The sequence below is a fragment of the Lepisosteus platostomus genome, chromosome 28 (genome assembly GCF_059453375.1).
Source record: "Lepisosteus platostomus isolate fLepPlt1 chromosome 28, fLepPlt1.hap1, whole genome shotgun sequence".
Classification (NCBI taxonomy): Eukaryota; Metazoa; Chordata; class Actinopteri; order Semionotiformes; family Lepisosteidae; genus Lepisosteus; species Lepisosteus platostomus.
Window position 1 is genome coordinate 3346762 of NC_142638.1, and position 22163 is coordinate 3368924.

The following is a 22163-nucleotide window of genomic DNA, read 5'->3' on the forward strand; positions in this document are numbered from 1 at the left end:
CAATGAAAATAAGGATTACATTTACAGTGAATGATAAGATCAGAACTGTTGCATGATTTCTACCTAGCTCACATTTGAGCCTGGATGTACTTACGTTGTGATCTGAGATTCAAGGAAGATGAGAATGAAGACAAGCAGAGCAGGAATAGCTGCAGCAAACATCATCCAGATGGGGAAGTCATTGTTCTTTCCCATTGGACTAATGAACCACTCCCTCGCTTGAGGATTGGACACGGACAGGCCTTTAGGCACACTGAGTTTCTGTGGGACAGTGGAGAAGCACATTACTTTCACCAGTCCAAAACCTGAACACCACATGCAGTGTTCTGCTATTCTTTACATGTGCTGTAGTTTTTGGAAGCCTAACTTGATTTTCAGCCACAATTTAAATGACCTTGCATTCATATTTTGATTTAGGAGAAAATCCATATCCCTTGTAGTACTCACTTTTTGACTGCTATGTAATTAATAATAATGGAGAACGATTATGTATGGGACCGATCAGCCCAAGGGATCGAAAGGCAATTTACATATGCTGTCTGATGGGACCACTTCATCCACCACTGAGGTGACACGCGGCAGCCATTGTATGCCAGCTGCAAGTCAACAGAGAAAGTGCTTCACCAATCAAGGGGTAAATGATGGAAGACTGAACTGTATAAACTGAAGGTGGAATTTAGCTAGGACACTGGGGTAAATGAATCTAACAAACAGTGCATAGGGACCTTAAATTAACACGTACTATAGAGTCTGTTCCAACATCTCATCCAGAGGACAGCGCCTCCTGCAGCACAGTGTTACACCTTCACTATACCAGGACATTCGTCTGGAAATTATGTTATAGAAGGAAGAGCCCCACCTAGTGGTCCACCAACACCACATACAAGAGCACAAAATACAGTAGTGACCAGGCCCAGTCTTGCTCATCTACTTACAGTACATCTGACCAGACCAGTTTACAAGGAGATAATGCTGCTGTGCTTTCCGGTTATCCCTTGAACTGTGTTTACTGTATATGATAGACTGGAATCTCTGCAATTCATTTATAGCTGATCTACACGTTCAAGACAGGATTGATCGTTTTATTTATCATAATATTATAGATTTCTAACAGGTGCATAACTGGTACCACTGGAACAGTAAGTAATCAGATATCATCTGAGATTTTTTAAGATGGAGGTCTGTACAATGGGGCAGGGTGATTTCAAATCAATCAAAACTTGCCCTGGGCTATTGTAATCTAGGCTTGAATATCTGAAACTTTTTTTTGAAGAGGTAATTTAAATATTTAGAATTTTATAGTAATATTTAATATTAGAGTATTTTAAAGGTAATTTGCACCAGAATTCTGTATGAACAATAAATCTAGAAAGTGTTAGAGGAACTGTTGATTGCTACAACAAAGAATTTAAGCACAAGATTATCCTCAAAGATGCCAACACATGAAAACCTTCTGTTACTGTTACAAGGTTTAAGAAAATGTAAGTTAATGCTCATAAAATTAGCATAGAAAAATAAACAGATTCTAGTTTTTTATGATCTAGAGACATATATTAAATTACATGCATTAAATAGATGAGCTTTTGTTTACTGGTTCCAATATAATTAATTGAAATAAATATTAATATCTTATGTACCTAGAACATTGCTCACTATATGGGAGTCTTCTTCCATACATTGTTTTGTAAGTTAACCATATCGTCCCAGAAAAGGAGAACTCACCTGAGTATAGGTGTCTGAGATAGAGAAGTCAACAGCAACCATGATGAAAATAGAGATGGGCACACCAAAATCACCAATGATCCTGCGGATCTGACAGAGGACGCATTTTAAAAATTTAAATAAACCACTAAGTGATTAGAGCAAACCAAGACTTGTATTGCGAAGGAAAAGTTAAAGTCCGATCCATGCTGACAGGTAAAGAAAAGAAACACTATGTTTCAGTCATGTTTGGAGCCTTCTTCAGGTGTGACATTTGTTTGTGTGCATGACTGGTAGCACTGGAGCAGACTCATTTTCCCCGTTTGCATCAGATGTCATTTGAAAGTTAATAAGCTGGTTTTCTATACAATTGGGCATTAATCACACACCTGAAGAAGGCTCTGCAGCTGAAACATTTTGTCTTTTTTTCTCTGATCTCTTTTCTTTCAGCATGGAAATGAACCTTTATACCTGTTCCTTTACAGCCTTCACAGGCAGAGAGATCTCCCTCAAACCTTGAACCGCGAACCTCTTATATTATGTTCAATTACACAATTCATGCTAATTTGGCATTAAACAGAATTTCAAAGTTCGATCACAAAGGCAGTATTGTAGGCAATACACATGATTTCACTCTAGATTATGTTTGTTGATGATGTGTAACCAATGGGACAACATGAAGAATGGAGAGTTTCTACACTCACTAAGACTTAAGACTTAGGGTTAGCAGAGGACAGGCTAACCCGATATACAGCTTGTCTCCAGCACAACAAGACATGAAGAATTATCAAGAATGCTGTCCCCAGTAAAAAAACAATGTATAACTCTAGTTGCAAGCTTAAAATAATTTTAATTTTAAATTTTCATGACATTTGGCCCTGATATAGATCTCTGATTTGACCTGAATTATCAATATTAATTAAAAATAATTTTAAAACACTTTTCACTGGTCACTATTGAATCAGCACTGTTGACCTAACCAGGCACTTCAGTGCACTTCTGCCCTGACTTAACACATGGGCACATCCTTTCACTCATCTGAAACGGGCGTAGTGCAGGTCTGAGCCAGGAAGCACACACATCGCACAGCCAAAAGACAGAGACGTGTGCAAGCGCACAGTAAAAAGGGGACAAAAACTCACTTTGCCAGGCAGGAAACGGCTGTTCTTGAACTTCCTGAGGAAGAAGGCGAGGAAGAAAGTGCCTGCCATGAGCACCAGGGAGAGAAGGGCTGTATTGGGGTAGACCTTTGGTGGGATGTGTGTAGCCGTGACATTTCCAGTGCTGATTGTAGTAGCAACTGCAGTAAGATTGGCATCTGGGTCATCATATTTCCAGAGGAGTGGATGAGCTTGGAAAATCTAGCAAACGACATAATAAAATAAAAATACATAACAAGCAGGCAAACACCGAAACACCTTGGCTACAGTTTGATGACTGCAGAGCTTACTTCAAGCAATTCAAATCAAGTAATAAGAGATGCGGACAGTCACATACATGCATGTAGTCACACAGTACTTTGGCTAGTTCATTATTGGGGTAAAGTGAGAAGCAAAAGGAAATACAGAGAAAAATAATTTTACAAGTAACATCACACACTATAAATAACAAAATGATCCAAGTATAAAAAAGATGAATCCAAATTTCCATCCTTGAATTCTATTTTGAATATTTGTACAAATCAATTACCAAGGATGCTAGTCAATTTTCCTGAATTCTTTTAGGGAGCAAAAAAGGCATAATTACATAAGAATAAACCAGAACACACAGGCAAACAAGGAAACACAGTGGCTACATTACTGATCTCATGCTACTGTACATCCAGGTGTCAAGTCAAAAAGAAGCACCTTTACACCAGAGATTAAACCTTTCAAAGCTCTTTCACATTAACTGATGTAATATACGGTATATAATTATATTTAAAAATACTATCATGAAGATATTTCAAAATGGACGTGCACCCATTGCAGAGCAGCAACTTACCTTCACCAGCTTAGAAAAGGTCTCGTAGATGAAAATGAGGGAGATGAGGATGGAGAATATTTCCTGAGTGAAGCGGGAGATGTAACGAACCAGAAAGCTTCCCTCACAGGCCACAATGATGAGGACGATCAAAAGCAGCCAAAATCCCACCCACACTCGGGCCACAATGTATTCCATGTCCTGGGACTTGCAGAACTGTCCAGAAACAAAGCTAATCATGACCAACCGCAAAGGACAGAACTTTGTGTCGTAACTGAGATACTGTATACAGTATTTGAGCCCAAACCATTCCCGATGTGCAAAATCAGCCACGATAGACACAGGGTTCAAAAAAGGTAAAAGAACTCAATATTAAAAGTTATGGCTACATAACAAATAACTTGAATAAACATGTTCACCAGTCACCCCTAAACCAAACCCTTGCCGCTGAAAGACTGAACAAGGTTCGTTTTAATTACTCTACATCTTAAACCATCCAATGTCAAATCATTACCAGAACGAAATGCAGACTAACTTGTACTTTATGACTGATATCACAATGGTCTGCTTGAACGTTTTGGTACATGGGAAATGTTTTGATTGTGACATTATAATTACATTAAAGAAATTAATGGCTGTGGGAAGGCTAATGAAAATAGACAAGTAAATGCTTTGGTTTGTGTATTTCCTTTCAACTAACATTAAGCTTGGAACATTTTAGAACTTCAGAACACCAGCTAAAGTAATATTGGAGTTCACAAAGTCTCAAGAACTGTGATTCTTAAGCTCCTTTTGGTGCCTCGATGGAGATGAGTTTTATATGTTATTAAAGTAATCAAATTCTATGACTCAGCTGTTTCTATAGAACAGGAGATCAGATTTAAATTCTGTGTATGAATTGGGGATTTGAAAATCCAGTAAGGAAAGGAAGACCTACTATGGAGGAAAGAGATTGGCAACTTTGCTATGTCAAAAAATATTTCAGCTCACACAAGAGAAAGTAAGAGCTTCATCGTCTATACGGGTGTGTGGAAATGCTTACAATCACAGCATGGGGCTCAGTGATAAATGATGAAACAAAAATTAACCTTACCGAATAGAATGCCTCTTCAAAAACCAGAAGTGGTCCCGAAAAGCCAAGAACAAGGATAGGCTGAGCTCCAAGAATACAGAAAATGATCCCCTGGACAGCAGTGGACACCAGGAGCTCTGACACACCCATCATCCTGTTAGTCTTTTCACCTGTCCACAGAACAAACAACACAGCAATCATCGCTGCAGGGAACTGAACTGGGAAAGACATGAGTGAACTACCATGTGGCCAACACCCTCTTATTAAATTAAATTCCATGTCTGAAGTAGTTTATATTAACGTTAGACCATGATGTAATTCTTACAATAATCTACTGCCTAATTATTTTTAAGCAGCCCCTGAGCTGTCACAGCTGAAAGGAACATTATTATATTGCATATAGAAGAAAATACCAAATACATATGTTTTTTTTCTGCTTTTTTGTTTGTTGTTTTATCTTTCTTATCTTCTGGCCCAGAATTATGTGAATCCTTTCGCTCATGCTGTAAGTCTGGGTCAATTTTCTTACAGCAAGTACGTATGGAAATATACCTCAGGTCAGCTGAAGAAAAAGATTAAGAAAATAAAGTTTGGCTGAAATAAGCTTAATGGCTTAAATGTTAGCATTGATAGTGAGATATTGCATTTATTAGGGCAGGGATATCCTATAGTGAAACCTATAGTAAGTTCTCATTTTCATTCTAGCTGATCTCTGAATGACTGAATTGGATAAATCAGTTGTTTAATTAGGAAGAATTAACAAACTTGTCAGATCTATACTCTCACTTTGAAAATTACCTATGAAACCTGCAGGACTGTGGCTCTCCAGGACATCTCTACAGTTCAAATCCAGACTGTGGCACCTCTAGTCACTGCAATCAGATACCATAGAACCTCTTACAAGATTCACCACTACATGCAAAACTGAAGCCAACTGTGTTCTAGGCCCAGCTAGGAGGTGCCACATTCTGGATTTTAACTGCATATATCCAGGCTGTAGGGCTCAGATAGCACTGTAGTTAGAAGCTTTCAGAAACTGAATGTTGCAAAAATCATCATTAAGGGGATAATTGCATCTGCTGGAAACTTAGCAAAATGACAGGGGCTAAGCATTGGTTTGCACTGGCTCTGATTAGACATAACAAGGGGCTTTTCTTCTGCAGTCTGATCAGCTCCAACTTTATACTTTCCTTGCAGGTGTAGATGAAGTGAATAATAATAAGAAGAGAAAGAAAATGTATTCTATAAAATGCCTTTGAAAGTGGCTTGTCAAAGTGCTATATCATGAAAAGAAAAAAAAGTACACAAGCAGAAGAGATAGCAGAATTAATAAAATAACAACAAGGGTTTGGAATGCAGCAGGAATGTAAAGGGACAGACGAAGAAATTATTAATTAAAAGCCCTTCTAAGGAAGGAGCTTTTGAGTCTTGATTTGAAAGTGCTCAGGGAAGGTGGCTCTCTGATATCCTTAGGGGTAGAATTCCAGAGCTTTAGGGAACAGCACGTAAACGCCGTGTCTTAAGTTAGAACGATACTGAGGTACCAAGCCATCCAGAGCCTTATAGGTGAACATGAGAATTTTGAAGTCAACACAAAACCTGACAGGAAGGCAGTGCAAAGATTCCAGAATAGGAGTGATATGATCACTTGCACACAACCTGGTATGGATTTTGTCTGCTGGATTCTGGACATACTGAAATGCCCCAGGAATATCTGTGCATATTTGTTACCTGCTCTGTGGAAATACAGAGGAAAGAAGAGTTTGCTTACTCAGAAGTCCTCCGAAGGTGATGGCAGGAGACAAGGCAGCAAAGTAGATGAAGATGACAGCTGCCAGGACCTGAGGATTGAGGGCATCAGTGATGTCGCTGAGGTAGCGAGGGTAGCGCCTTTTGATGTCCTTGATCAGACCACCAAAAGGCCGTCTTGTACGCTTCAGAGGGTCATCTGCAGGGGTCTCCTCCTCCAGTTTGAGTGCTGCAGCTGAGTTAATTAGATAATAAAGAGATAAAAGAAACTACCCTGGCTTTTCTGTTTGAATGCCCTGCAACAGCGTGGTCCGCCGAGATGAGATTATTCAAAGATAATTCTGGTATCAAACTCCAGCCTTCAAAGATCACAGGGCTAGGTTCATTTAATCAGGTTTTTTGTTTTGTCTCTTTCGTTGTCCTTTGAGCCTGTTGTGTCCTGCAAATCCATTGACTTGTCAGTGAAGAGTTCTTAATTTTGATTTAAACCCCCCCCCCATGAATGTTAAGTCTAAAGTTGGGCTGACAGAAGCAGCTCTCAGAGGGGCAGGAATGATGATGATGAAGAGATGTACTGAACGTGTGCAGACACAGTGCAGTGCAGAAGCTACCTTTCAGCAGTTTCTCCCCGGCTTCCATCTCCAGCTCACTCTCCTGGGGGCGGAAGCGGCTCTTCAGGAGCTGTTTCTGGAAGGTCACGATGGAGCGCAGCATCTCCTCGTTCTGGATCTCGCAGGGCGGGACGACGATGCTGCAGTCTAGGAACTCGGCAATGGCCTTGGTCAGGTCCTTCTTTTCTTCAGCGAGGTAGGCCGCACTGTTGAACACCTGCAACAGAACAGGAGAAGACACCAATGTGAGCGCATGCCACAGGTGGCCACCTGCACTAAAATCTATCAGAACATCTTTTATAGGTAACACATTTTACAATGGAAAAATCCATGCATTTTCTAATTGCTTCTTCCAGTTCAGAGTCTTGGGGGTGCTGGAGGTGATTCAGGCAAGCAACAGGCTCAAGGCAGGGTACACAGTGAGCAGGATACCGGTCCATTGCAGGGCACACACAGGCACAAACACAGACACATGCACACAATCGCAACTAGGGCTGCTTTTTCCTAGAAGCCTATTAAATTACCAGCATGTTCTTGGATTATGGGAGGAAACTGGAGCACCCAGAGGCAACCCCCACGAACATGAGGAGAACACACCATTTACGTTTAATACGGGATTCCTGTTATTTGTGTGCAAGGCTTGCAGTACAAAAAAAGGAACAGATTCCAGCTCTTACATGGAAGCACAAATCGGTCACTGCCAATTATTAAGGAAATGCACATGAGGAGCATGTGAAAAAAATAGCTAAAATGGGTCAAATTTGAGAAATGAAGCAAAAGTGAGGTACATAGGATGAACGCTTTTCTGTATTTTCCATTTCCTCTGAATTAATTTCTTTCTTGGGTGACCCTAGCTTTCTGTCCAAAAGAACACCTATCTCCCGCTCACCCGGTCTGCCATTAGTGCGGAGATAGCACGGCCAATCTCATGGTACTCCATATTGGGCTGGCTGGGCCCGATGAGGACGAACAGGAAGCGCACAGGCACGTTGACCTCCAGCATAGCGTCCAGCTCCACAGCCTCCTTCAGCCGGACAAAAGCCACAGTGGGCTTCTGCAAGAACTCCACAGCGCCTGGGAGGACGACACTCCTTCAGTCAGTAACTTCCCAGGCTTTCCAGGGAAAAAGGTAACTCTTGTGATGTCTGTTACACATTGTCTATTGTTTGTTTGTACATTGTCTTGATGCACTGTTTGCACTTTGTCTTGTTTTTTACACTTGTTTTACAATCGAGAGACTTTCTGTAAGTAAGAATTCCATTGTACCAGTACCGGTTACATATGGCAATAAAGTTCAAGTTCAAGTACTATACTGTATCTGTAAGAATTAAGTGACTATGCATTGAGCTCAAGGTTTCAGTAATAAGAGAAAAAGAGTTTAGCTTAGCCTTCTGTAAAATGTATTTCATGAGCTTGTTACTCAAGAGGGATATGAATGTCATTCCAGACCTGAATAAAAACACTTTTCCAAACCCTTTAAATGTTTTCACAACTTTCAAAACTTTATTCTTGATAAATGTGATTTTTTTCTAGCACCAAATAACCTTCAGATGATCTCCCAAAACATATTAAGCAAATTAAAGCTTGACATTTCATTGGTATAAACCCTTTTCCGACTCCTGCTGTCCAACAAAAAAGGAAGCTTTTGCAGAATGACATCTGACTGATTAAGGAATAAAGGAATCTGCCTTCAGTTCTGACCCAGTCAGCCACAAAAGATTAGAGTCACAGGAGATGAAAAGCATAGCGCTTTACCTTTGAGTTTCAAGTCAGATGGTGGTGCTAACAAAGAATAATAATTAATCCATCACAAATTAATCACTCTTGATGTACAGTAATTACTTTCACTTACCTACAAGGACCAGTGTTGCTTCCACATTCTGAGTAGAGCCTCTCTGTAACAGAACAGAAAACATGATATTGTGGTTAATCCTTGTCTTTCAATACAAATAAAGGGTGTCAGTGTCCAACAATAACATGGGGTGTTTTGTAATCATGTTAGCGAATATTGTGATCTGATGTGATTATTTTATCATTATTTTTTTTGTTTTAGATGTAAATTTCATCACGTAGCTTGTTTTTGGTAGCTGGGATATTAGAGGGCTCACAAAGACACTGACACCATATCAATTTTCCCAGAGGCCAATTAAATCTACCAGCATGTTTTTGGACTGTGGGAGGAAACCAGAGCAAATTCACGCAAACAAAGGGGGAACATGTTGTACATATTCCACACATAAAGCATACCTGTACCTGGTCTGGAATTGAACTTGGGACCCCAAAGCTGCAAAACTGCAATATTAATCAACGTGCCACCATGCTGCCCTAATTGAATTTTATCTCTTTAAAAAACGAAATGATTAACTGAAGTGAAATCAGTTTACAACATCTAGGAATGCCAATTTTGATTCTCTCAACTATTGATAGCAATGTTTGTATATTCTGGCATCACTGAAAACAGCTGCAATTTTCGTATCCAACTCTTCCAATGTCTTCTTGAGCAGGTGATCAAATACAGTATTTCTGAAAGACCTTATAATAATAATAATAATGTTTCTTTATTAGCCCTATACAATTTCTTGCATTATGAATGCGTCTTTTGCATACCCCAGCTTTTCTCCATGGAGACACAGACACAGAGACAGGGAGAGAAGCTGGGGGTCAGAGCGCAGGGTCTGCCATTGTACGGCGCCCCTGGAGCAGTTGGGTTGAAGGGCCTTGCTCAGGGGCCCAACGGAGTAGGACTCCTCTGCCGGCCGCGGGATTTGAACCGGCAACCTTCCAGCCACAGGCGCAGATCCTTAGCCACAGAGCCACCGCTCCGCCCATATGCTGCACCGAACATTTTGAGGTCTTTACATGCATACCCAGGACAATAAGATGGTTGTTTTTCTGTCAAGTCACTGATCAGGAATTACCTCCTTGGTTACAGAAAAGGTCTCCATTTCAATTTGTGGATCTTTCGTCAGGGGTTCCTCCTCCTTGTGTTGTGCTTCCAATGTCTGGCTGCAGGGGGCAACAGAGAGGTTGTATGATATGAGCATAGGAGGGAGGGAGCCTATTTTTTGTGTTGGGAGCTCTGTGGAAATAATTACCTTCTTTTACAGGGTGAGCTGCTATTATTATGAAGACATCCTTATCCAAGGTGTTTTTACAAAATATCATGCACATTTTAACATGGAGTAAACAACGTACAAAGGAAACAAGTAGCTATGCTTGCATGGAAATACAATAAAATTAATACAATTATCATTGGATTGACATTGGATTATTATCAACGGGAGTGCAATAAAAATGCCTCTTCAGAAACAAAAAACATTATGCACACACCCTGCTGATATATTCACTATAAACATGTTTAACATTAAAATGACATTCTGAACCTGCAAATTGAAAACAGTAGCGAGTCCCGCACTTAAATATAAAAGTTAACTTGCAATCTAATACTTCCAACACTGTTATATTTAAACTATATGAATAATATTTTCTCTATTAATAGCTCCTTTTTATTAAAATCTGGCTGCCTATCTGTGCGCCCCACTTGCCTTACCTGCGCCTCAGGAGCAAAGCCCGGAGCAGGGCCTCTCGATCCCGATCCTGGATCTCGTTCTCGCTCACCAGCTTGTCCACCACCTGCTTGGCAATGCCAGCCAGGCTCCTCTCCTCGATGTCCAGCAGGACGGTATCTAGAGGCACGCAGACACCCATGATTGAGCAAGGAAAAGAGTCACTCAGGTCACAATTACACAAGCCAAAGAGCCTTCCTGATTGAAGACCTGAGTCCCAGAGCCTCTCTAAGGCTTGTGAGGACAAAGGGAGTGGAAGGCCTTTAAGGTAGAGGCAAAGCAACCTATTGTATTGTGATTAAACAGATTTGATTAGATTTCTTCATTGAGACACGTAGGTGGGCTTCTTTCATGTCTCTTTCAAGGGGCTTGGCCGGCCAAAGATGCCTAGTTTGTAGAAAAAAATACAATACTGTAACAAGCATGTAAAATCACTTTTTAACTAATTCGTTTTCAGATTTACCTATTAATATCAATATATACTTTATATATTAATTGTTTATTCCTGAAAGTTAAATTTAAAGTAACTTTCAAGGTTTTTCTTTCGCAACTCATTAACTAAACACAGTTAAAGTTTCTTAATACACATAACCGTGTTATACTACCTCACTTTATCCACAGACAATGGATTAAGGTTTCGTTGTTGGCATTTTACTGAAATGAGAACCAGTGAATCTCAAACTAAAATCACTTGGCAATGTCGTGCATCTCAGCTGTGTCAAATGACTTTCTCCTGTTAACCATGTTTTGAAAAATTTATTCAGCATCTCTGCATGAAGGAACCAGCTTTTTTTGCACATTTCTTTATCAGGTTCCCAGCAGTTATCAGACATTTGGGAAAACCTCCAGCCTGATATCAGATTCCTCACATAATCAAGCAGGTCTATAACACACATAATACGCATTGACCATATTTTCAATAAATAGCAGTTCCTTGGTTATTTAGCAGGGTAGAATAATATACTGTATCTTGATCTGCTATGAAGGATTGCATACATTATGTTATTGTAAGTGCTGGGTCCTCTCCAGTCAAGTAACTGATTAATGAAATGCCATTTGATTACAGGTTTTATGATTGAATCAATACCTTGGTGATAAGCAGCTCTCATCACAGTAGATTAAAACGGGCCTTGATTACTTTAAGTTCTAGCACACACCTAAAGTAAAGCCATTCTACTTACTGTTAGAAAATCTCAAAGTGTAATTTATTTATCTAAAGTCCCTGAGTTTGGAAGGAAGAATGGCTTATATGTATTCTTAAGTCAGAAGGGACTTCTGAAGAAGACGTCCAAAAAATCAAGCTTCCAGCTAATGTTCCGAAATGGTGTTTAAATTAATTTCCACCTCTTATCTTCCACAGTTCCTGTCCGAAAAGTCAGAAAAGGGGAATTGATTTGCCAGGAAGTGAAGAGTTCTGAAAATCACTGTGAATGGATGAGTTTAAACTTCTATTAAGGGCATATTTTAATTGAGAGTGCATAAGAAAAGAAAAAAAACTTTGTGAGATTGGATAACTGCCATAGGTTGATAAACTTATAGCAATTTATGCTTTAAAATGCTCCTTGATTGATGATGATTGAATTTTAATCATAGGAGTACTGTAAAATGACTGAATTTTGTTTGTACTAATGCTAAGCACGACATCTTCTCAATCAGCTTTGTGAGAGAGTGATAAAGAAGGCAGAGTGAATCAAACAGGTGTTTATGGTGCATTTATTTACTGAACTGCAAGATATGTGACATGGGTAATTAGGGGGTATCCAGTAAGATGTGGGTAAATAATTTGTTTCAAATAATGCCACAACAATTTTTATTGAAAAAAAACCCATTTGATTAGTCTCAGATGTTGCAAAATTATAACACGGATGTCAATGTTTTTGCTTATCTAGGGCAACATTTGCTTTATTTTCTGCTCCAGATTGATTCTAGATAGTGTGTTGTGTTGTGTTTAAATGCATCTGCAAGATGTGTAATTTTAGAGTTTGGCATGACTGCCTGAAGCAAGGAAAAATTGTCCTGATCACCTTGATCACAGAGGCTTTGAGAAAGGACAGGTGTCTTAGCCTTCTCATGCAACTACTATTTAACCTGCTGTCAAGGGGGATAGTTAATGTTTTGCAGCTTTAGTGAAAGCAGTTGCTGTATTAACATGAGATAACATTTGTTTAAGAGATAATACTACAGCGATAGACTAAATCATAATATATCTAAAACATATAAATAATATACTTCCTCTCCTAATAAACTTCAATTGCTAGCAAGCAGGTTAATAAAAACCTTGCTATCTAGCGCCACCATGTGATTAGCTCCTGCAAGTCCTTTTGCTTCTTAACTCATTTTAAAATCAGATTCATAAAAAGAAAATGTTTTTTTGAACACCATATAATTGGCTGTGGACTGGTTTGTAAAAAGTTATAATGTTTTATAGGATTACATTGTGTTTCGGGTATCTGACTGTATTAAATTACACAGGTCTAAGTTTGAGAACTTTCCATTGCCCACAGACAGACACAGCATGACGCCTGATACATTTCCCCAAAAAATCTAAAAGACTGTTAATGAAAAATTTAATGCAAAGCAACCTGGAATGCTGTCTTGAAAAACCTGTGATTCAGTGTTGTTTAGCTCTTAGCTCTCTGATAGCAGTATGCAATTCTGAGAATCCCCTGAGTCTGCTTCAGAAGAATTTATCTGTAAACTCTAGTTGGTACCAGAACCTTGTCCTTGAAATAAATCAGGGTATACGTCTAAGTAATGTCTTACATTTGATGTTGTACAGCTCATTTTAAATACCATGACATTTCATAATTGCTGAATGAGAAATGAGGGATTAATATAAATAATGTATTCATTTACACAGAATGAACCTCTCAGTCATGACCATCACCTAATTATTGAACAATTAATAGGACAATTAGGTGTGAACTGCAAAATCTTATCTTCCCTTTAAACTTCTCTACATACAAGGAAATAGGATTGACATTTAACACTCAGAACACCATAGCTCCCTGTCAAAGAGCTTCAAATAAGCTGTCCAACAAGTCAAATTTGTGAGAAAAATACTGAGCATTTCCTATACCTCAGAAGTACCTCTCACAGACAATGAAAGGTTAATGGCTAATCTATTCAATTAATAAACACAGGTTTTTAGGTCTTGCTTGCTGTGAGGATGCAAGAAGTAACAGCACAGTTTGGAGAAGGTGTGAGATTAGTCTGATTTGTGGTAGAATGTCACACACAAGGTACATCCTCCACTGTGTCCTGAATTCCAGCAGTGTTACAGCGAGTTTTATAGTTTGGGTACAGTCATGATCACCCTATGTTATTACCATGAATGAGTGTTCATGTGAGACCATCACCAATCATAGCGGAATCATAGAAATATGGCGCAGTGGCTGTTCATGATAATGTCATCACTGTCTTTCAGTTAATCCTGAGGAGTCACATAGAACTCTTATTTCTGACATGCCACACACATCAGGTCTCAGGTTTCTGTCTAAAATCTACTTAAGCCAGGTCAGAAGTAATGACCCCAGGCCAGAGTCAGATTTCAATATTGCTTAGCTTGATCAAGTTCTTTGAACAGGCAACAATTCACACCAAATACACCAATGTATCACATAATGCACATTTCACAATAAAATAATTGTTAAATAGCAGGTTGTAGGCATTCAAGGTAATTTATGTTGCTGATTGATAGACAACTGATTCCAGATAAGGGGTGAATGCTGAAATTGAGGTGACAAAATTAGTGGAGTACCACAGAGATCTGTGTTAGAACCACTGTTCTGGTTTTCTACAAAATTATGTAGCTGCTGAAATAGGTATTAAACCAGTGATTTCCCACATGATACTAAAAGAGGAGGGTAAACACTGTAAATGCCACAAAGCAAATTCAAAATGCCATTAAAAGTACGGACAGTACCTCGTACAAAGCGCAGAGTGTTACATGCAGGTAGCAGAAACAAACTATGCATGTAAATGGGAAACACGTCCGCCAAAACATTGACAAAGTCAGTGGGCATGTTCACAGTCAACAGTGAGACATGAACCAGACAAGAGTGGAAACTAGCAGGAAGTGCATTTAAAACTGAAACAGGAGGCATTTTTTCCACAAAGAGCAGTGGGAGTCTGGAACAAACTACCCAACTATACAGTATATTCAAGGTTAGTCCTGTGGCATTTTTCAAACAATTGGTTGAATGTGATCATTGGATCCCTTAGCTACTGGCAACTTTTTAACAGTTTAACAGATTATCAGAATGGCCTGCTGTCATCTGCAATCTTTTTCATGTTCTTATGTGTATTATAATGCCATATTTTGCACCTGCTGTGTGTATTGTTCAACAATGCAAAACAAGCAGCTACTTATTTAATGTTTTTAAAAATGTTGTATTTAAATATTAACTGATCATAAAATATGATTATAATATTTTGCAAGGGTAATCTAAACACCACATGCCCACCTGTGTTAAAGGTATTAAATTTAATTTTAAAGGCAATAAATCAGGCTGAGCACAAAAGTGATGTCAGGTTCAACGTGAATAACAGAAATACAAAACATGTCAGAAGCCAGTTTTGCACACCTGTTTCATACAAAGAATTACCCGTGCATGCCATTACCAGTTTTATGACAGAGGCAGAGATTTAAACTTAGAATCTGTGACAAACTTAGTTTAGAGGGAAATGACAGACAATCATTTGACATTTGTCATTTAATGAGATACATATTTTTTGTCATGAACCTTTCCTGCGTTTTCAGGTGTTCAACATATAGAAGTACTGTAGCAGTGTATCCTTCTCTTAACAAGCTTAATAAAAAAATTACTTTATTCTTTATTTAGGAGAAACGATGCTCCTGAACCTAAGCTCCTTTTTTTGGGATATAACCAGAGTCGGGTTTGCCCGTACTGACACTGGAGCGACGCCGGTCTGACCCAAAGTGTGGTTTGGTCACTTCAGGAAGAAAGTGAGGAGAGAGCCAAGATGCAGGAAAGAGTGGATGGTGAGTTTGTGAGGACCAGTGCACAGTCGGGGTCTATGATTGGGCCACTCACCTTTGGTCATGGTCTTGCGTAGATCCAGCAGGCTCTTGAAGGTGAGGTAGGGGATGTGGGCTTTCCCCCAGTTTTCTGTGGTTTGGTCGAAGCTCTCCTCGTAGCGGATCCATCGTCCCGTCTCCTGCCAGTACTGCTCCTGGTTCTTGCCCATAATCAGCTCGTTCAGCTCGACGTAGGCCTGAACAGGAGAGGAGACAAAGTTTAATGCATTTAAGTCAAAAGGAATCTGAGATGAGAAGATGACCGTTAGCTTGGGTGCATAAAATGCATCACAAAGACTTTGATACTGCATGTATAGTAAGTGTTATATCAGGAAAATTATATACCTTCACCACCATGCAAGCAGCCATACCCAATTATGTTACCTTTACAGACATACTTGTGACTGTTGCATAATGGGGATAGAATTTAAATTAAAAAAACTGATGGGAGAGAGAGATTTATATAATCATAAATGAATTATTGCTACTAGAATAAACTCTTTTTTGAAGCAAACTGTGTCAGTAAGTGCAGCATTGGTTATCTCAGTTTGTACATCTGTGTCCCTAACTTGACTTTAGACAGCCCTAGCTTGAAAAATGTTGTACTATAAACAATAAGAGGAAGAAAGGAGAAACATAAACATAAATTATCTAAGAAACGGGCTGTTACAAAGACATTTGCATTAATGTATCTGAATCTCGTAATTGCTGGAGATTTTAAAGAACACAAACGCGCTCAGTTGTTACAGAAAGCAAATCTAAAATCACTGTATCCAATGTGGAAGTTATGAGATGCAGAGTAAAGAATACATTGTTTTCTGCATTTTCCCACATTAAATTGATGATCACATTGACATTGATGATTGAAGCAAACTGTGTCTCAATCTATCTAATCTAGGGTGTTTGACAATTTTAAATAAATCATCTTAGCAAGTAGAGCCTTCAGATTCTGGATGATGTGTCCTGTAGTGAACATAACAGTAAAGTGTTAGAGCTCCTTCAGTCACCTCTTGACCAACATGCATGCAGCCTAGTTCAGAGTCACCTGTCACGTACTGTACAGAGTACTAACACTGTCAGCAGCAGGACTGTTGACTGCAGCCACTTTTCTCTTAGCCTGTCTGGGCAAAACCAATTATGGCCCATGTTATGAATGTACGCAAGTGGCACACTTAGTGATTAAATATATCGATAAGGATTATAGTCAATTACAGTCATTCCTCAACCTAGCAGCGACACCTTTGCAAGCTAGTAATTTGAAATACCTATTTATTAGTCAGCGAGACTCATCTTTACCTCTCGCATCCCCAAAGCTCCAAACTAGGAGAGATAAAGCCAACGCCCATGAATCCTCCGAGCGACGCTCGTCGTCGAACCCGGAGCTTCTCCTTACTCTGCAAGTGCGGAGCAGCTTTGGAGAGTCTCGGTTTGCAGGTTTCTGACCACAGACAGCGGGCAGTCTCCCCTACTGTGCCCAGCCCCGACAGGATCCAGCCAATGGGAGGCTGCTGTCTGGGAGCGTTCAGACACAGCTGGAGGGTGGCAACACCCCGGACTTAGCCAATTAGTCTTGGGGCTCATCATTACACCGGAGCATTCCGCGCCACGGCACTATTTAAGGATGCTCACCTGGCAGTTGCCTCTGGGGTTCTGTCGGCGTGGGTCGCTGAAGAGTTTTCGACTCACTCCAGGGTTCTGACCTGTGAGGTAAAAGCAGTGATGAGATGAAGGCTGGTGGATCAGTCTCATTTATGGCACAGGCACCGCACTGAGCTGTCATTTTTATGGGTAGGGACTAACACCATTTGTTTATTACTGCATATTGTCCTCCATTTTAACATATACATGGAATAAAACAAATATTGTGATTGAGCAAACTGGTTGGACAGATATACGCTGCCCATACTTTAGTTTCTTCTACATTTTAGACAACAGTAGTATCACTGTGAGCACTGGAGGGGCTTAGACTTCATGTATTGTATGGCTTCCAATGTTCAAATATGTTCGACCTACAACAACATTTTTTTTAGTGTATTTTTAAAGATCTGTTTAAGAATCTTCATTTTTGTCAACTTTCAGCATTTTGGAAACAGCGACGGAGGTCACCAGGGGAAGGTGTTCACCTGCCAGTTTCCGACAATATCTTGCCATGTTTTCAAAACACGTGTCCGCCACCATTTGAATTTTGTGCAAAAAACAAAAAAGGTTAATCAGTCAATCGATGTAAATGGGAGTCTCTTTCAAGATCAAACTTGCTCAACAAAACATCCCTGCAGGCAATCTGTGACACACGTACAGGTCACATGGGTGTAATTGTCAATCTCTGTCCTTCGTGGAGGCTGATGAAATGAGTATGTGGATGAAACAAGGACACAGAGTACAGCAACAGGAATTTACAGGAGAAGACAAATGTGAATTATCAAGGTAAGGCCTAGTCAAGTGAAGAACAGACAAGAAGATAATTGGTTTTCTTCCTGCATCATCAGCCCCGGCAGAAATGCAGCCCTGTGTTTTACATAAAGCATCTTTTTCCGATTTTATTCTAAAAGCGAAATGTTTCTACAAAACAAGACTTGACAAAAATATATATCTTTACATTTACAGTGTTATGCATGCTCAATGTAATCACTGCCAGGGTATTTTAGTATGGAGACATTCACACCAACTGTAAATGGACTACTATAAGTCTCTAGTCTATAGTAAAAGATACAATCTTAAATTTTCCCCAAACTTACCTACACCTATCATGTTCCACATAGATTGTCTCTATATTTAAAACATTACAAAAAATACATTGCAGATGACTACTGGATAGTCAAAAGGTACTGTGGATTCTGCATGATGCTGTAGAATATATGTGGAAGTCATATGTTGTTATTAGAGCTTGTCAAAGGAAAGAAAAACGTTATAAAAAGCTTCTCATTGATTGCAAAACAGGATATTTATGTTTGAAGTAAAGGACTGAGCACCCATTCTTTCAACAACTAAGCTGTTTCAATAAGTCTGCATGCGCAGACTAGATGATCCAACTGAACTGATGACAAATTGTACACGGAAGCAACGCAGAAACAGAAATAAAAGCCACTTCAAAGCCAACAAACAAACATTTAAGAAAGCGTTACTGTTTTTCTCTCCATCTCTGCCAAGGTACTGCCATATGGGGCGAAAGATCCTCCCAAACACTTTAGAAGTCCCATGTTCACTGCATCTTAGTTTTCCCAAGGGACAAGATCCCTTGGATGGCTGGATAATCCACATTATGACAAGGGAAAGTCAGTTCATGTCTCATTCCAAAGTGGAAATAAGCAGGTCTGACCCAAGGCTTCAGCAAAAATGTTAAGGGTTCCCTTTACTTAAGTTACACAACGTGCGCATTGATTTTCTAGATAGAAGAAAATGCCTTAAAGTCTTTTGCCATTGCAACATCAGAAGGTAATCCATAGGGTTTGATCGTTGTGAGTGAGGAGGATAGACTGTGAATCATTTGAATTTTATTGTAAAAAAAACTTTTTTTTTCATGGTTTCTTAATAAACTTTGCCTCTGAACTTTAGCTAAAGAGACCCTGGTTCTCAGGATGGTAAAAGGAACTATTTAGGGAATTTTCCTTTTATGCCTTTAATCAGTTAAAGTTCAAATCAACTCTCATGCACTACACAAAAACGTATGTCTCTCTACACATAAAAGTTCTATCCCAGTGAAGTAACAACTGTAACCAGGACCTACCTGAGGCCAGGACAAATGTGATGTTAATCCTGTTATACAATAGTGTAAAAGATGTCTTTTTATAGCCTAACACTCCCCCCGTTCAGATGTCACTCACACAGTTAACACACAAACATTAAGAATGTTTATCGTGCTTGAAATGGCACCCATAATATTGATAGTAACCACAGTGGCCTACTTAACAAGGAAAGACAGGTCATTTCGCTTTCTTTTATTTCCTTATGATTATGTCAAATACAGCTAATTGTTAAAATGCTGTCACAGCTATTCAAAACAAGAAGCATAACAAGTCCAATACAATATAAGTGTTGTTATTATTCTGTGTAGCTGCACAACTGTAGACAAATCACATTTTGTCTATCCAACGGTCGTCTAATTTGTTGGCTTTTCATGACATTCAGTACACTAAACAAAGCTTATGGGATCAATGGTAGATCAAATACATTTGAAATCTACTAAGCAAACTAATTGTAATAATAATAAATACATGTGAGTAGTTTTTAACTCATTAAATTCTATAACGTTAGCCATAAACCAGATTCTGACCCTGCCTTTAACCATATCACCAGTATTTATCTTACATCTAAATGCACATGTATTGTACACTTAAATCATCCCCTGAACAGCACAGCTTCTTGTTCCTGCATTGCCACCAGGAGCATAAATAACACTTTTCCAAGATGACTTTGAAATTGTTTTTCCCTGTGGGAAAATTGACATCTAATCCAGTCACCAAGGAATGTACAGATTTCCAAAAAAATTGCCCACAGGGAAAATAAAAACCTTTGCATATAATGTCACCAACTATTTTCAAGATATAGCAGTTGAAAGTCTGATTGGACCTTTCTAAAAATGCTTTTTTTCTGGAAATGTTCAATCATAGTGATCTTGTGGATCACTCTCCACCCTCTTATCCAGATCATACATACCAGCATATTCCATCTGGGTCCTGCAAAAAAAAACAACACAAAAGCTGTTAAAACAGCATGAAAAGCATTTTAGTTAATTTGATACATTTTTCAGGATGTCAGACTCATAGCCAATTAGTACAGCAGTATATCTGAAGTCTCTGCTCTTTTTGGTGAGCAGCAGGAGCTGAGAGATATTCTCAGGATCTCACCCCGTAGGATCCTGTGGAAATGGTGAGCCTTCAAATGACCCATCCTGGTCCTGTGAAAACAGACGATAAGAGGAACTGGCACATTGAAAGTTTACCATGGTGGAAACAGAACACAGCAAAGCTCAGCTGTAAGACACTTCTAACAAGTTATAAAGAGGGAGCACAGGTTTACGGAACCTTTGGAGGACGTTATTAGATATCTCAAACGCATTTTTAGTTTTGTGTAGTTTTGTGAAAATCAGAAAAATGAATTATCTTCCTCAACATAAAAGTAGAATTACGTATTAATCAGAGTTCACTTCAGAGTACTTGTGACTGGCTGCTTGAGGAGACGTTTCAGTAACTGAAAAAAAGCCACAAAGGAAAGGAGGCAATTTGACCCATCTTTGTTTTTTAGTCAATAGTATCTTATTGATCCAAAGTGTTTCATGAAGAAACCCCACTGACCGAAACATACTTGAAAACATCCATGATCAAACAGTTAGTCCTGTCTGAAACCCATGTTTTTCTTACAATCAAAGCAGAGTGTTAGTTTCATTGAAAATCCTGTCTTGTATTTTGGGTGTTTTATATGTACAGTACATATATTGTATATATTTCACTCTGTGTCTGTGTGTGAAGTGTGTGAAGTGCACTATTGGTGCAGATTAGCAACTGGGAGACAAAAGGCAAACAAACGCAAACACATTTATGTGATTTTGGAATAAGCTATATTGCTGAAAAAATCTTTGACTTATCTATCATTATTGTGGCTTAATTTTGTAAAGTCCAGTGTCAATCTTATCCATCCCTCCTCCTATTAGCCATCTTTGAAGTGACTATTTTGAGTTGGCAATCAAAAATGAAACTTTATTCACACTGTACATCAAATCTATTTGTTACCTTCCTTTTTAAAAACTCGATACAATGAATTGATTTTCAATTTGTGCATTTATTTTACTAAAATGCTCTGTTGAAGGCAAAACACAAATAGCATAAATAAACATTTAAGCCAAATTTGTGAGTTTTTTCCAAGCCTTATTTTGCCTGATGTACAGTATTGTATAAAGCTTTAAAAACATATAGATAAATGTTTGATTTTTTCCAGGTCATCACTCCCCTGTAGCCTGTAGGCCTGTACCTGAGTTGCAGGAGTTGGCTTCCTTTGAGCAGTCTGCTGATCTGTGGGGAGACAGCGGTCTCTGTTGATATTCTATTCTGTTCTGAGGAATTCAGTTCTATCAAGTGGCAGCACATTTTGAAGGGAATCCTGGATTATTAAGTGTAGATAAGAAAGCACTCTAAAGATTTTCATTTCTGCAGGTCTTTAAAACAATATGTTAATGTTTTCAAATTAGGCTAAATCTTTCTGTGCCCCACTCAAGTTAACTCTGAGGAGCTCAGGTGTTTTGGTGATTCTGGTCATTGAGGCGACTAGTCTCTCGATAGTGTCCTTCTCCGGCCAAGATCCCTGCCACAGGCTCCATTCAGTTGAGGCTGGCCCTCTGCAGACTAAATCTTGGATTTTCGGAAACTGGACCCTTTCTGTCACTGGTCCAAGAGAAATTATTTGACTCTCTCTTCAAATCAGTTAATTGACTCAACTGTGTTTCGTACAGTACGTGTGACATCTCAGTT

The 22163-nt window shown here is 39.1% G+C and overlaps 1 protein-coding gene across 3 annotated transcripts in view; it reads right to left on the minus strand.

Annotated features, from left to right (window-relative positions):
• slc4a1a (solute carrier family 4 member 1a (Diego blood group)) overlaps window positions 1-22163 on the minus strand; it is a 31416-nt gene that overhangs the window by 4421 nt on the left and 4832 nt on the right. Inside the window, exons 4-19 of one of the 3 annotated variants that reach the window (XM_088622907.1) lie at window positions 21667-21707; window positions 20547-20596; window positions 20356-20375; window positions 17332-17402; window positions 15719-15899; window positions 10646-10781; window positions 10014-10101; window positions 8948-8990; window positions 7985-8169; window positions 7096-7312; window positions 6507-6719; window positions 4757-4905; window positions 3685-3879; window positions 2844-3062; window positions 1723-1812; window positions 95-261 (exon numbers count right to left, since the gene is read on the minus strand). In XM_088622907.1, coding sequence (XP_088479033.1) covers window positions 95-261; window positions 1723-1812; window positions 2844-3062; window positions 3685-3879; window positions 4757-4905; window positions 6507-6719; window positions 7096-7312; window positions 7985-8169; window positions 8948-8990; window positions 10014-10101; window positions 10646-10781; window positions 15719-15899; window positions 17332-17402; window positions 20356-20375; window positions 20547-20596; window positions 21667-21707 — 2065 coding nt within the window. Of the gene's footprint in view, window positions 1-94; window positions 262-1722; window positions 1813-2843; window positions 3063-3684; window positions 3880-4756; window positions 4906-6506; window positions 6720-7095; window positions 7313-7984; window positions 8170-8947; window positions 8991-10013; window positions 10102-10645; window positions 10782-15718; window positions 15900-17331; window positions 17403-19426; window positions 19516-20355; window positions 20376-20546; window positions 20597-21666; window positions 21708-22163 lie in introns of those variants that run through there. The other 2 variants (XM_088622908.1, XM_088622909.1) reach the window with 2 other exon arrangements.